This window comes from Lutra lutra, chromosome 11, assembly GCF_902655055.1.
Source record: "Lutra lutra chromosome 11, mLutLut1.2, whole genome shotgun sequence".
In the NCBI taxonomy this organism is placed as follows: Eukaryota; Metazoa; Chordata; class Mammalia; order Carnivora; family Mustelidae; genus Lutra; species Lutra lutra.
This window is the reverse complement of record NC_062288.1, coordinates 98,438,081-98,454,226: the sequence shown is the minus strand read 5'-3', so window position 1 is coordinate 98,454,226 and position 16,146 is coordinate 98,438,081. Positions and strand designations below refer to the sequence as shown.

Genomic DNA, 16,146 nt, shown 5'->3' with positions numbered 1-16,146 from the left:
GCAATTCAGGGCCTGCAAGCTATGGCGAAACCACAGGTAAGCCCCACAAAGGAGAGGACCGTTATTTCAGGGAGGAGGAGGAGGGTGGGAGGTTGCTTTGAACTGAAAGTTCCTGGAGAAAAGGAAGAGTTCAGGATGATGAGGGATCTCCTTGGTCGAGCGTGCTGGGCTTGCTAGCAGGTGCGACATCCATCTTCTTCCAGTTGGGGCCTGTTATTGTTACGTCCTTCCTGTTGGAAGATTCTCCTGTTGGGGTAACTGACGCTTCTTCCTGTAATTGGCGATTCTTCTCATAACTGGCAGGCAATGGCACGGCCTGAGGGCTCCACTAGAACGAGGGTTCCCCTTATGAGTTTCGACACCTTCCTCTGGTTAGGCTCACCGGGAAGGGAGAAAGGACAGACGCGGGTGCGCTCGGGATGCAGGCGGCAAGCAGGGATCAGAGAGAAAGGGGACCGGGAGGACGGGCTCCGGAAAACGGGGAAGGTTGCCCGGCTGTGAGGCCAGGCTGAGGAAGGGTGACCGAGCGGTTGCTGCTTGGTTTTGAGCAAAGCGCGGCCTCCTCACTGACCGCAGCGCACAGCACTGCGCAGCGACACCCGCGCCAGCGGAGCGCAGAGCTGGCGTAGAAGAAACCTGCGGCAGGAAGTTAGCTGGCGGACGGCCCAGCGTCGGCGACGTCGGGGGCGCGCGGCCCGGCGGGAACGCGCGGCCCGCACCGGCCCACGGCTCCGGAAGGGGGCGGGGCCGCCTCGCGCGCCCGTTACTTAAGCCTGCGAGCGCCTGCCGCGCGCCGTCGAGGCTCCTCAGCTGAGCTCCGAGCGGTCGATCGCCCTCGCTCCCGCAGCCCCGGCTCCGCTGGCCGCGCGCTCCACCCGCCATTGTGTAAGTGCGGCCGCCGCTCAGCGCGCCGCCCGCCATGTGGGCGCGCGGGCCGCGGGATGGGGCGGGCAGCGCGAGGAAGGGGGGTGGTGGGCAGCCGCGTCTGGCTCTGCAGTCCCCGGATGGTGGCGGTGCGCGGGGACAGGGAGGAGGGAGCGGCTCCCGGAGGCACGCGCGGCGTCGGCCCGCCCCGCAGGCCGGCCTCCCTCTTGGCTCCTCCCCGCGGGGCCGGGCGGCGGGACCCCCAGCGCCTGGGCTCCCTGGAGCTCCGCCCGGAAGCCGCCGCGGGAGCGCGGGATGGACGCGGCCGGCGTTCTGGGGGGGTTCGCGGACTGTTGAATTAGCTAGGAGGCATCCTAACGTGGCGTTTCTGTTGTTTTTAAATGCAGAGGCCTGTAGTCTGATATGGAGCATGCCTTTACCCCGTTGGAACCCCTTCTTCCCACCGGTACTGTACTCTTTCCACGTTTCGCTGTCACCTGCCCCTGCCTCTGAGCCCTGAAAGGTTAAAAGGGCCGAACTCTAGACCCAGAAAGGTTTCCAGTCGGCCTCAGACTCCCGAGTTCTGAGCCGTTAGGCATACTCCTCAGCCTCTCTTCTGCCTCAGTTTCCTCCCCTGAAGTAATAGGGATAGATGTCAGTCCTTGCTACAGCGTTTTATCCGATGCGCGCCACCTGGAGAAGAGGGAGCGTCACGTGCGACATTAACCCTTAGGCCTCAAGAGCAGCTCGAACTACTCTGCATCCAAGGGGGTTAAGATCAGGCGTTACTGCCCGTCTTGCATTTTTAATCCATTGATTTTTAATCCATCGAAAGCCCCAGAGCTTATTGAATACAAGCTTGTGGATTTTTATCGTTTTACCAAATGATCGTCATTCAGAGTTATAGATGGGAGGTATGAGTTAGGGTGATAGCATTGTCATGTGTTGTAATTGACTTATGTGATAATTTATTAATAAGAAGTATATTTCTTTACCAGTTTTTCTTGGTTGTGTAGAAGTCCTGTTTTATCAGTGCATAAATTTATATATATATATATATATATATATGTATGTATATAATTTCCTATAGACACTTGAATGATTGGGGCTGGTTAGAGTATTGAATTTGATTTGGACTTGTCCAGTTGTTTCATATCCTGAGAATATTGATGGTAAAACAAAGAGTAGAAGTAGGGGACCTTGACTTCTTACTCTTCAGTCATTCAGTATGCTGAGTTTTTCACATATACCTTTATGTCTTATTTGCAAGTAAAGGAAAGCAGTAACAGAAGGAGAATCTGAACACAAATCTGTTTGACTTGGTTGAGAGGTTGAGTGTTTATTATTGTAAATAGCTTTTCAGAAGTTGAGAAAAGCAGTGGCTTTTCTATGGCTTTTCTACTGTGAAGCAAGTTCATAGTAACCCAATGGCAGCCAGACTTGCATTTCTGTGAGTAAACATTTGATCCCTGTGGCATGTTGATGTTCAGTTTTGTGAAAACCTAAGCACTTCACTGCGATAAAGGAAATTTTCAGCTTTTAATATTTGTGGGCCCTGCTCGTGGGCCCCCCCAGGAAGCTAGCTATTCTTCAACATTGACTAAGGTCAGACTGACTGCAGAATCTCAGGGTATAGGCTCTCTTTGTGCCCAGATCACATACTGTACATCTGCTTTGTTAAGCAAACAAAAAACAAACAGGTACACCAAAGAGGGGCCTTCTGAACACAAAAGAAAAAGAAACTTCCCTGTTTCCCTTAAGATTAAAGTCCTACAGCCTATTCTAGAAATTTAAGATAAGGTCTGCAACTTTCTGAAATGTTCTTTGTCTAATTATTTGTAACTTTTTACATAAAAAAGGTGTATAACCTTACATCAAATATTCCTTTGCTGGAGCACTTTCTTTGCAAAGATTGTGTATCCAGGGCAGCTGTCTAGGACTTGAGCTTGAATAAACCTTTTTTTTTTCCTTAGAAATTCTAAAAGATTTGTTCATTTTGTGGCAACATCTGACTGAAGATTTCTGGTGTTTTCTAGGTTGAAGAGAATATATCCCAGAGATAGTGTGGTATAGTAAAGCTTAGATTGAGGAATCAGTCCCTGGGTTTAAACCCTAGTTTTGCCACTGTTTACTAGTGTTAACAAACATTCAGCTGAGTGAGTTTTCAAGATGTAATTGGCTGTATTTGATTCATGAAATCCGGCAGTATCCCAGCTAGCAAGTAGAGGGGAGCTCCAAAGGGCTACAGAAAGGGAGAGGTTTTTTTGTTTTTGTTTTTCTTTCTTTAAAGGTGGGAAAAGGAAATCAACAGGAAAAAGGATTATTTGGGATGAGGTCACCTTCCTTTGGGAAATGGACAAAGGCCCATGTAACACATGACCTCATTGTTGCCAACCAGATAATTCCTAACTGAAGACTACATTTCTGGGTGAGGTTGAAACTGCAGTTAGTTTGGCCTAGCGTAAGTGACTCCATTTTTGAGCCTGTGGTTTTCTTTTTAACACGAATTATCAAACCGTATTTCAGGTTGTTTACTGATAAAATATGAATAATTAACAGCATTGTTAGTATAAATTGGTTGTAATACATATAAAGCACTTAGCATCAGTAGTGATAAGCTGTTCAGCAGTAAGTCCAAGGGGAAAACAAAATGGCAGTTGGATCTCTGGGTCAGTGATGAGATGGGAAAATATTGGGAGCAGTAGAGAAAAACGGGCAGTTCCTTGCTCTGTTTTTATCGAAGGTTTAGTGGAGAAGGTCCGGACGCGTTAAGTCAGACATTGGTAAGCTCCTCTGTGGAGCAGGGCATGTAGAGTAGCTGTAAGAACTATAATATCCTTGGGACGCCTGGGTGGCTCAGTTGGTTAAGCAGCTGCCTTCGGCTCAGGTCATGATCCCAGCGTCCTGGGATCGAGTCCCACATCGGGCTCCTTGCTTGGCGGGGAGCCTGCTTCTCCCTCTGCCTCTGCCTGCCATTCTGTCTGCCTGTGCTCGCTCGCTCTCCTCTCTCTCTGACAAATAAATAAAATCTTAAAAAAAAAAAAAGATTTATTAAAAAAAAAAAAAAGAACTATAATATCCTTTATGAAGCACAGATCCATGGAGACAGAATCCAGTGCGCCCTTGGGATTCTCTATGATTTAGTGGTTCTCAGAGTTTCTTCCTCCACTAACAGGTGAAAAGAAAGTATGTAGGGATTTCTGCCTCCTCTCAGGTGTTGGCCTTGAAACAAAGGCCTGAGGCAAGTTTGCGGTAGACTCCAGATACCCAAGAGATACTTAAAAATGGAAGCGTGTATTAGGAGAGACCAGTGCAATGACTGCCTTTTGCAATGATTCAGCAAATATTTAAGCGTCACTTTACACTAGCAGTATTCCCTTCATCAGACAGATATTTAATACTTGGCTAGTAGAGAAGTAGCTTTTCAGTCAGTAATTTCTGTGAATCTGATTTGCAGATGTGATTTACCTGTAATGCTTACTCAGATTTAATATAGTGGGCTGTCCAATGGTTAAGCTGGTTTTAACCAATTGCCAGGTGGACCAAAAGGCAAGGCTGATCTCTCTGGGATTGCTAGCTCAAAGGTTTTTTTTTTAATCTTTGTGTGTGGTGGGGGAGGGTAACTAAAGTAAGTGCTTATTAAAAGAAACACTAATGTAGATGAGAGTTTTTTGTAATCCCTCTTCTAGGAATAACCATTAACACTTGGCATATATTCTAAATATTCATTTTGGTACATATACCTCAGCATATTATGATCCTTGTTTTAAAGAAAATGGATTCATATTATAAAATCTTTTGTAATTCACTCTGTTGGGTCAGTGAGTGAAAATTTTTTTTTTTAAGTCCATCCAATTTACCAAAGATTATCATTCTAAAATTTTGTTGTTGTAAATTATGTGTGCATATATAAATAAGACCTATTTACCCTTTTCGTGCAACTTTTTTCACTTATGTTGTTATGATCCGTATGTATATGTATCCTAAGTTTTTTTTTTACCTTAATTCCAGTGTAGCTAACATAATTAGTTTCAGGTGTACAATATAGTGGTTCAAAAAACAAAGAAAGTGATGGTTAGATGCCACAAACTAGGTGGTAGTGACTTTATATATGGTTGTTGTCAGGCCAGAGGGCCTCATCCATCCTTGTCAAGGGAAGTATCGACCTTCTCTGCTTTCATACAACACCCCAAGTTTTGTTTTTTGATAGCCGGTATGGACTTAAATGAACTAATCTTTCTTAATAGACATTTAGGTTATTTGTAGTTTTTTTTTTTTTTTTTAAGATTTTATTTATTTATTTGACAGACAGATCACAAGCAGGCAGAGAGGCAGGCAGAGAGAGGAGGAAGCAGGCTCCCCGCTGAGCAGAGAGCCCGATTCGGGGGCTCGATCCCAGGACTCTGGGATCATGACCTGAGCCGAAGGCAGAGACTTTAACCCACTGAACCACCCAGGTGCCCCAGGTTATTTGTAGTTTTATTATTACTGTCTATAATGCGTATCTTTGGTCATATTTTTTTTTTTAAGATTTTATTTATTTATTTGACAGAGAGAAATCACAAGTAGGCAGAGAGGCAAGCAGAGAGAGAGGAGGAAGCAGGCTCCCCGCCAAGCAGAGAGCCCGATACGGGGCTCGATCCCAGGACCCTGGGATCATGACCTAAGCCGAAGGCAGAGGCTTTAACCCACTGAGCCACCCAGGCGCCCCATGGTCATATTGTTTTTGTGTGTGTATATGTCAGTAGCATGAATTCCTAGAAATGGAACTGTTGAATGACAGGGTATGTTAGCATTTCTGTTATCAAGAGGAACTGACAGCTGGCTATGTATTTTCTTTGGTAGTAGGTGCTACAGGGGTACAGAAGTGAAAGGTGTGATCCCTTTAGCCATGAGTTAATGGTCTGGTTAGAGAGTTGAGAACAAAATAATATGGATTCTAGTTCAATGTTGAATTACCTATTATAGTAAAGGGAAGGGAAGGGAAGGACTCAGGAGAAGGAGAGGAGGGCAGTTTGGAGTAGTCAGGAAGTCACAGAATGTGTAGACCTCAGTTGTGCCTCTGCAAAAGCACTGGACTTAAATGGAGAGCAGGCTCGAGGGAGTGGAAGAGTAAAGGAAGTGATGTGCCCTGAGTGAAAGTTCCGAGCTGCCCTTGACCAGGTGTGAGTTCACCTGGTGGTGTGTAAAGAGAAAGGAGGTCTGAGTAGGCTGGAGAGTGCAGATGGAGATTTTGGTTGATGAGTGAAGGCAACATCAGATTGTGGAGAATAGAGAAATTTAATGCAGGATAGGAGATAAGAAATTCTTCTGAAAGTTTCTGTATTCCACCCCGCCCCCCGGCCTTGGAACATTCTGTACAAAGCTGTCATCCGTGTCATGGGTTTGCTAATCATATATGGGTTAAAGTCCTTCTGTTGGACTTGAAGATACCTGGAGTTCTGATTCCTAACTACTTTTCCAGAATACATTTTATCCTTCCCTGTCTGTGACCAAGCCACATGAACTACCCATGTTTACTTATATGAACATTTGTTCCAGCTTTAATACTCTTGCCTTAGCTCATGCTAAATTCATCCCCTAGAATGTTCTTTTCTAAACCTTAGAATTAGTTTTAAGTTTTAGCCATTTGGTTGATGTGTAGAGGTATTTCTGTGATGTTAATGTACATTTCCTTTACGGCAGGATACTTGTTTTTCGAGTGTTCATTGGCCTTTTGTAGATCACTTGTGAAGTGTTTTACTCTTGCCATTTTTCTGTGGGGGAGGGTTTTTTATTCTTTTATTTTTATTTTTAAGTGATCTCCATACCTAATCTGGAACTTGAACTCATGACCCTGAGAGTCGGCGCTCTACTGATTGAGCCAGCCAGGTGCTCTGTCTTTCCTTTTTTACAAATAAATTTGTAGGGATGCCTGGCTGGTGGAGCATGTGACCCTTGATCTGGGGCTTGTAGGTTTAAACCCCGTGCTGGATGTAGAGATTACTTAAAATCTTTTAAAAAATCAATTTGTAGTTTTTAATTCTAAAAATTGAGGTATAACTGACCTAACATTGTATTAGTTTCAGAGGTACAGCTTAATGATTTGATATATGTATATACAGTATAGGAAAATGATTGCCAAGCAGGAGTTTCTTATATATTCTGGATGCATTTCCTAAGCTTTTTTTTCTCATCAGTGATATACAGAGAATGAGACTTTCCAAGGACAGTTGTTGGGAAGATTTAAGACTCACATTTTAACACTGATAAATAGCAAGAATACATTTTTATTTTTCTCATTTCCTTTTTATCTTAAGATTTTTGTTTTAATTCATGGTAAACAATATTTAGCTGGTATGGGCATACAATTGCTATTTTAAACTCTCTAAATATAGGTGACTTTTCTTTTTTTTTCTTTTTTCTTTTTTTTTAAGATTTTATTTATTTATTTGACAGAGAGAGATCACAAGTAGATGGAGAGGCAGGCAGAGAGAGAGAGGGAAGCAGGATCTCTGCCGAGCAGAGAACCCGATGCGGGACTCGATCCCAGGACCCTGAGATCATGACCTGAGCCGAAGGCAGCGGCTTAACCCACTGAGCCACCCAGGTGCCCTATAGGTGACTTTTCAAAATTGTTTTATAAATAGGGACTTTTTTGGGCTTTGTTCTTGTCTGTGATCATTTCATTTTTTTTTTTTTAAGATTTTATTTATTTATTTGACAGAGAGAGATCACAAGTAGACGGAGAGGCAGGCAGAGAGAGAGAGAGAGAGAGGGAAGCAGGCTCCCTGCCGAGCAGAGAGCCCGACGCGGGCCTCGATCCCAGGACCCTGAGATCATGACCCGAGCCGAAGGCAGCGGCTTAACCCACTGAGCCACCCAGGCGCCCCATTTCATTTTTTTTTATCATGAAGCTTATATTCAAGCTTCAAGCTGTATGTTTGAAAATAAAGTTGATTTATTTTAAACACCTGAGAGCTAAAATAAAAGTGAAGAGTCAAACCATCTTCAGAATCATTTCACATCTACTTATTTCACAAAGGTAAGGCACAGCAGATGGAGAGGTTTTTCTTTTGGCTTAATAAAAAGATTGATATTTAAAAATTTTCATATTTTTACAACGTAATACATATGCAGTATAAAACTTTAGAAGGTAAACAAAAATGAAATAATGCCGTATTCTAGTGTCTCCGAAATTACCAGTTACTGCCATGTATATGGATAAGTGGTGTGTTTATATCTATATCCCTCCAGATATTTGTTGTGTATAATTACACAATGAAGTATTTTTTTTTTTTTAAAGATTTTTTTTTTTTATTTGAGAGAGAGACAGTGAGAGAGAGCATGAGCGAGGAGAAGGTCAGAGGGAGAAGCAGACTCCCCATGGAGCTGAGAGCCCGATGTGGGACTCGATCTCAGGACTCCAGGATCATGACCTGAGCCGAAGGCAGTCGTCCAACCAACTGAGCCACCCAGGCGCCCCACACAATGAAGTATTTTTAAACCTAAGTGAGAACGTACTGCAAGTTGTTTCATTCAAATGAAACTCCACTTTTTCTACCTAAAATTTTGTAGTACTGTCCATATTTAAATCTTCCCATTGTTTCAAAATTAACTTCTCCTTTGCTTGTTTCCCACCTGTTCATTCTTCAGTTCTAGCTCAGTTCCTCACTTTTTAAATCCCCCTTAACATTGAATATTGACCTTCTGAATCACTTTTATATCACTCTTAAGTGGATCTTATGGAATAAAGAATATAGCAGTTAGATATGAAACATTATTCACTTAAACGATATATAAAAAAAACTCTAGTTTTAAAAGTTCCATTTTATTTTCCTCACCTAGTTTATCATAAATAAATTTTATGCTAGAAAGCCCTTTATCTATCACTTGGTATTTCTTTGCAAAAATATTATATACATTTAAATTTTTAGAAGATTCCTGTGAACATAATGCTTTTGGGAGTTATTTCTTCTAAATGGAATTACCATGGTTGCGATTTATTCTGAATTTAATCACCATTTTAAGTATTGTTAGTACACACTTGATCAAGTCACTGTAATTGTATTAAAAATTTTTGTTATAACTAACATTACATAACACTACACTAGGCATAGTTTTAATGCTTTAACAGGGTGAAGCCTATACAAAGTTTTGGAACTAGAGAACTAAGGTTTGAATTTTAGTCCTTTACAAATTATGTGACATTGGGTGTGTCACTTAATTTCTTAGAGCCTTAGTTTCTTTATGTAAACTAAGAATATATCCAAACATGAAGTCTTTGGGCAAATTTAAGATAACGTATAATAAGCCAGTTAAAGAAGTAAAGGTCTGGAGCACCTGGGTGGCTCATTCGGATGGGCGTCTGCTTTCAGCCCAGGTCCTGATCCCAGGCTCATGGGATCCAGTCCCGTGTGGGGCTCCTTGCTCAGTGGGGAGCCTGCTTATCCCTCCCTCTGTCTGATGCTCCCCCTGCTTGTTCGCGTATGGGCACACACTCTCTTTCTCTGTCTGACAAATAAATAAGTTAAATCATTAAAAAAAAAAAAAACTGTAAAGTTCTATGCAATGTAAAATACTTTCCAGTAAATGAACTTTATTATACCGAGGATTGCATTTTGGACTCTATGTTCTTTCTTTCTTTTTCTTTTTTAGGATGGAAGAGTGGGGGTGGGGGGCACAGAGGAAGCGAGTGTATCTTTAGCAGGCTCTATGCCCAGTGGTGAGCCCAACTCAGGATTCCATCCCGTGACCCTGAGATCATGACCTGAGCTGAGATTGAGTCAGCCACTTAACTGACTGAGTGACCCAGGAGTCCCCCTACCTTCATTTTTCTAATTCTTAAAGGAGATCGCTACTTATTTTAGTAGATGTGTTCAGTCCTATTGGGCTAGTCTAGCAGAGCTATTTGTTCCTGAATTCTGTATTTTTTTCCATGCTGCTTAAACTTAATTATTTATAGATGCATGAAGTTATTAATAGTAGACATACTTTTTTGATACCTCATGGTTAAATGGTAATGAATCCAGGAATATCCTGTTCAGTATATTCATGCCATCTCTTATGTTTCTGGAATTTAATTTCTATCGAAAATGCTTGATTAAGTTGACAAGAGACATGATAAAATCTACAGCTGACTATTAGCATTCTCCAACTTATTAGTGGATAACTTAGGAATTTCTGGGAAATCACACCTAGAATTCTGACTTTTTTGTACTGATAAATGTATCCTGGTCACTTATGTCAGTAATTCTCTGTATTGTGCAGCAATGGACACATCTCAGGGAATCTTGGTGATGACATTCACATGTACCAAACATAGCTATAAACTATGAACTCCCTTCCTTAATCTACTCAGCAAATCATAATAAGAGTAACTCAAGGGTGGATTTAAATCCTCTGCATTTGCATTTTGTTTTAAAATTAAAGATGAAACATGCCTCACTATATAGTAAGAACACATTTTTTGGTTACATTTCTCAATTACTTAAGCACTCTTTTTGGAAATTTTGGGTTTGGTGGTCTCTCGGTCTGTACTGTACAGTAGCCTGGCCGTTTGCTGCACATGGCTATTGAGCACTTGGAATATGGCTAGTGTGACTGAGGAACTGAATTTGTAACTTGTGTAAAGGCCAAGACTCCACTAAGAAAGTGGAAAAGTTTTAAGTGTTTAGGGCAGTGTATTAGTGTACTAGGGCTGCCACAGAGTACCGTAGACTGGGTGGCTTAAGTGATAGAAATTTATTTTCTCCTAATTCTCAAGCTGGAAGTCCAAGAGCAAGGTGTTGGCAGCTTTGGTTTCTTCTGAAGCCTCTCTCCTTGACTAGCAGATAGATGCTTTCCTTGTCTCTGTGACCTCATGGATTGCTGGTTCCTCTGTCTGTTACTTGTGTTCTAATCTCCTATTCTTTTTTTTTTTTTAACTTTATTTTTTCAGTGTTCCAAGATTGATTGTTTATGCATCACACCCAGTGCACTCTATGCAATACGTGCCCTCCTTAATACCCACCACCAGGCTCACCAACCCCCCACCCTCTCCCCTCCAAAACCATCAGTTTGTTTCTCAGAGTCCACAGTCTCATGGTTTGTCTCCTTCTCTGATTACCCCAACTCAGTTCTGTCTCCCAATGTCCTCCGTGTTATTCCTTATGCTCCATGAGTAAGTGAAATCATAAGATAATTGACTTTCTCTGCTTGACTTAATTCACTCAGTGTAATCTCCTCCAGTCCCATCCATGTTGATAAAAAAGTTGGGTATTCATCCTTTCTGATCGCTGAGTAATATTCCATTGTATATATGGAGCACATCTTTATGCATTCATCTTTTTTAGGGCATCTTGGCTCTTTCCACAGTTTGGCGACTGTGGCCATTGCTGCTATGAACATTAGGGTACAGATGGCCCTTTTCACTACATCTGTATCATTGGGGTAAATATGCAGTAGTGCAATTGCAGGGTCATAGGGAAGCTCTATTTTTAATTTCTTAAGGAATCTCCACACTATTTCCCAAAGTGGCTGCACCAACTTGCATTCCCACCAACAGTGTAAGAGGGTTCCCCTTTCTCCACATCCCCTCCAACACTTGTTTACTGTCTTGTTAATTTTGGCCATTCTAACTGGTGTAAGGTGGTATCTCAATGTGGTTTTGATTTGAATCTCCCTGATGGCCGATGATGGACATTTTCTCATGTGTCTGTTAGCCATTTGCATGTCTTTTTTGGAGAAGTGTTCACGTCTTCTGCCCATTTTTTCACATGATTATCTGTTTTTTGGGTGTTGAGTTAGAAGTTCTTTATAGATCTTGGATATCAACCCTTTTTCTGTAGCGTCATTTGTGAATATCTTCTCCCATTCTGTGGGTTGTCTCTTTGTTTTGTTGCCTGTTTTCCTTTGCTGTGTAGAAGCTTTTGATCTTGATGAAATCCCAAAAGTTCATATTCGCTTTTGTTTCCTTTGCCTTTGGAGACATGTCTTGAAAGAAGTTGCTGTGGCCGATGTGGAAGAGGTTACTACCTATGTTCTCCTCTAGGATTTTGATAGATTCCTGCCTCATGTTGAGGTCTTTTATTCATTTCAAGTTTATCTTTGTGTACAGTGTAAGATAATGGTCAAGCTTCATTTCAAGCTTTACTACAAAGCTGTGATCACCAAGACAGCATGGTATTGGCACAAAAACAGGATACATAGACCAGTGGAACAGAGTAGAGAGCCCAGGTATCACCCGCGACTCTATGGCCAAATAATCTTTGACAAAGCAGGAAAAAATATACAGTGGAAAAAAGACAGTCTCTAATCTCTTATTCTTATGAAGATACCAGTCCTATTGGATTAGGTCCACCTATATGATATATTTTACTTTATCCCTTTAAAGACCCTATCTCCAAATATAGTAACATTCTGAGGTACAGGTATAGGACTTCAACAGGAATTTTGGGAGGACATAATGTAGCCCCATACAAATGAGGTATGTCAGTTTACTTTTTCAGCTGAAAATTTTTTTTGGTTGTCTTGGTCCATAGTTCAGAATTGTTATGACTACCAAATAAGAGGTTATTAATGTCACTCAAACAGAATATAGCTGGTATATGAATCAAAAAGTCAGTTTTGGTCTTGCTTAGTTGCTGCTTTGTGCTTCTATATAAAGTTCATTTAATGGTTTTTGAATATTTGTTATGTGCCATACTTCAGTAGATGCTGTAGAAAAAAATTTACAGCCCTTACTGTGAAGAGTTCAGCCTGCAGCAGGCCATTCAATACAATTGAAATGTAATTTTATATGTAACAAACTTCCCCAGTAACCTCGTTGAAAAGATAAAACAAACGAACTTGATTTTATATATTTAACTTAACATCTAAAATGTTATTTCAGTGTATAATCAGAATAAGCAATTATTAATGCAATAGTTGACTTTTTTTTTTTTTTTAAGATTTTTATTTGAGAGAGAGCATGAGTGAGCCTGAGCTAGAGGGAGGAGCAAAAGCGGAGGGGCAAGCAGACTCCCTGCTGAGCAGGGATTCCCAGAGCCACAGGGGCTCAATCTCAGAACCCTGGTGTCACAGACTGAGCTGAAGGCAGACACTTAACTGACTGAGCCACCCAGGAGCCCCAAGAGTTGACTTTTTTTTTTTAACTAAAATTTTCGAACACCAGTGTGTAGTTTACACTTGCAGCACATCTGAATTCGTATGTTAAATTTTCTTCAGAAATACTTCATCTGTATTTAATGATAATTTGTGATACCTATATATTAAAAATTTGTCCTTTTATTCATATAAGCAAGGAGCAACAGATAGACTCATAATTTTGGAATATATTCCATATACAGAGAATAAAATACTCCTTTCCAAAGGAAAAGCCTTTGGAAATGGATATTGGAGGTAGAACTGAGACTAAAACCTGGGTTTTCTGACAACATATTTTTCTTAAAAATCAGCATGGCATTTTTGTATTTAAATTAAAGCACTAGACCTACTTTGAAACTTGGAAAACTTGGAGTTTCTTTCTTTCTTTTTTTTTTTTTTTTAAACTTTGTGAATGGCCAAGAAATCTCTGGCTAAAGCTGCTGCTTAAGGATTGTGATATTTTTGTTATCTGGGGCTAGCTAAGATATCTGGGAGACAAAGTAGTGGATTTTCAAGTTTCAGGGGTTAATCCTCTTACTTTACTCTCCTGCTATATTAGAAATCCATCCCAGGTAGTTGTCAGGTCTCTTAAATGTTCAATGGGAAATTTACTTCTTTTGACTAGTCACACTTTCCTTAGTGTATAACCTATTTAATTGTTGGAATTCTGTTTATTCTTATATTTATTTCTAACTTGCTAGGACTTGCTGCTATAACTATACTTCATTTCATGTGGTTGGTATAGTTTTTTTCCTGTACTTTAGTTGATTTTCATATCTACTTTAGTTTTTGTTGTTCCTTTAATTAGTGTCATTATAGTTGATGATAAAAATGTTTGGTTTATCCTCATTGTTAATGGGCAAATTGTTTCTTTTGCCTTAAGTAATATCTCATTAACTTTATAAGCCAGCTTTTCCACATCATCTAGAGAATCAATTTCCTGTGTTTTACTGGTATTAAGTCTCTGTAGCATCCCCACCTCATCTTTCCATATTAGCATTTTAATAGCTATATGCTTCTAGAAGCTAAAGCTTCCAAAGTAAGTGTAAAAATAATCTTAATTCTTAAAAAAAAACCCTTGTAAATTGATACATTGTAGCATTATCAGAATTTATGGTATTCTTCTAGATGAACCCATTGAAAACCCCAAGTAATGTTATGAGGGCAGTTTTAATATTCACAATGCTAAAATATTATGGCTTGATCACACCAAAAAAAAAAAAAATATGGGTTTTGATATATTAATACCAGATGTCTTTTGGGGATTTCTAGGAAAATGAGGTGTTTGTGCACTAACGTGCCATCACATGAATTTTATTATCTTTTTTTCTTGGTTAAATCCATCAGAAAGAGTTACTCTTTGTAGGTAGCAAACAGATGCTCAAACAAATGGATTTAATTCTGAGTAGTCCTGTATTTTTATCATACTATTGTCTTTGAAGGTATTCATTTATCACAATGGAATAGTTTCTTTTGTTTTTATGACTTCCAGAGAATTTAAGCCTTCGATTTACTTTGAGGTCATGTGTAAGGTTGAGGGTTGTGGCCCAATGGCTGCTGTTTTTTTGTTTTTTTGTTTTTTAAAGATTTTATTTATTTATTTGACAGACAGAGATCACAAGTAGGCAGAGAGGCAGGCAGAGAGAGAGAGGAAGGGAAGCAGGCTCCCCAACCAGCAGAGAGCCTGATGCGGGGCTCGATCCCAGGACCCTGGGATCATGACCTGAGCTGAAGGCAGAGGCTTTAACCCACTGAGCCACCCAGGCGCCCCATGGCTGCTGTTTTGAGACAACTTTATTTTTTATTTTCAAAGTAGGAAAACTGTTGTTGAAATTTATTCCTAATCTAGTGAAGATGTTGTGAGTAGTGAATCCCATGTGTAGGGGTAGGGGGCAACTTTAGGAAACCTAGTGTTTGCAGGGCGGTTGTGTTTTCTTTAGTGTCCCTCTGAGATAGCCATTTGGCTTCTTTGCTTGAACGCATTCAGGTAGCTCTATTGAAAGAACATATAGCGTTGTTGGACAACTGATAAAAATGTGTATTTAAAATAGGCTGAGGGCGCCTGGGTGGCTCAGTGGGTTAAGCCTCTGCCTTCGGCTCAGGTCATGATCTCAGGGTCCTGGGATCGAGGCCCGCATCGGGCTCTCTGCTCAGCAGGGAGCCTGCTTTCTCCTCTCTCTCTATGCCTGCCTCTCTGCATACTTGTGATCTCTTTCTCTCTGTTTCAAATAAATAAATAAAATCTTTAAAAAAAAATAAAATAGGCTGAGATAGACTTTTCTTTTTCTTATTTTCCTACAATGATGGTATGGGAGACTTTTAGTTGATTTTTATGTAGCTGCCTTCAAATACTGAAAAACCTTAATCAGGCTTTCTTTTTTTGTTTTTCCTCTTCCCCTAGACTAAATACCATAGTCATTTGTCAGTGATTATTTGAGTCCCTGTGCTAGGAGCTCTTCTAGGTGCTGAAAGACCTACCAGCAACTTTCTTTAGATTCATACTTTACGGATCCACTAGCCCAGTAGAGGTGTCAGTAATCCATTCCTGGAAAATCAGGTGTTCTTGTCAAGAATGCTTATTGGGTGCCTATTTTCTTTTCTTTCTTTCTTTTTTTTTTTTTTTTTTAAGATTTCTTTACAGTAGTTTTAGGTTTACAACAAAATTGAGAGGAGGGTTATATAGGTTTCCCTTGTGCTCCCTGAACATGCACAGCCTCCCCCATTATCACCACCCACCAATCACAGTGGGACATTTGTTAACAACTGACAAAACTTGGAGTTAACAACTGTTAACAAGTTAACAACTGACAAAACTTTGTTGAAGAGGCCATCTTCGATCCATGTATTGCTTATGCTCCTGTGTCAGAAGATTACTTGACTGTATTTGAGAGTCTGTTTCTGGGCTGTCTTATTATTTTCCACTGACTTATTTGTCTAATCTTTTGCCAATATCACACTGGGAAAGCTTCAAGTTTCTTACCATGCTTGCTGTAAGTACTTTGTAGGTAGTCTTAATCAAGTTGAGAAAGTTCCTCTCTGTTTCTAGTTTACTGAGAGTTTTTATGGTGAATGGGTGTTGGATTTTTTTCAAATGTTTTTTCTGCACATAGTCCTATAAAACTATTTTTCTTTTTTACTTAGTTGATATAATGGATTACATTCATTTTTTTCAGATGT

The 16,146-nt window shown here is 40.6% G+C and overlaps 1 protein-coding gene and 1 non-coding gene across 3 annotated transcripts in view; one reads left to right on the top strand and one right to left on the bottom strand.

Annotated features, from left to right (window-relative positions):
- Positions 1–746: 746 nt before the first annotated feature.
- TPK1 (thiamin pyrophosphokinase 1) overlaps positions 747–16,146 on the top strand; it is a 346,085-nt gene continuing 330,685 nt past the window's right edge. For both annotated transcript variants that reach the window (XM_047694694.1, XM_047694695.1), the window contains exons 1-2: positions 747–885; positions 1,272–1,330. In XM_047694694.1, coding sequence (XP_047550650.1) covers positions 1,288–1,330 — 43 coding nt within the window. In that variant the 5' untranslated portion in view covers positions 747–885; positions 1,272–1,287. The remainder of the gene's footprint in view (positions 886–1,271; positions 1,331–16,146) is intronic.
- Positions 4,928–5,052, bottom strand: LOC125081553 (U6atac minor spliceosomal RNA). The gene has a single exon (XR_007121749.1). It is a non-coding gene; the product is annotated as a U6atac minor spliceosomal RNA (small nuclear RNA).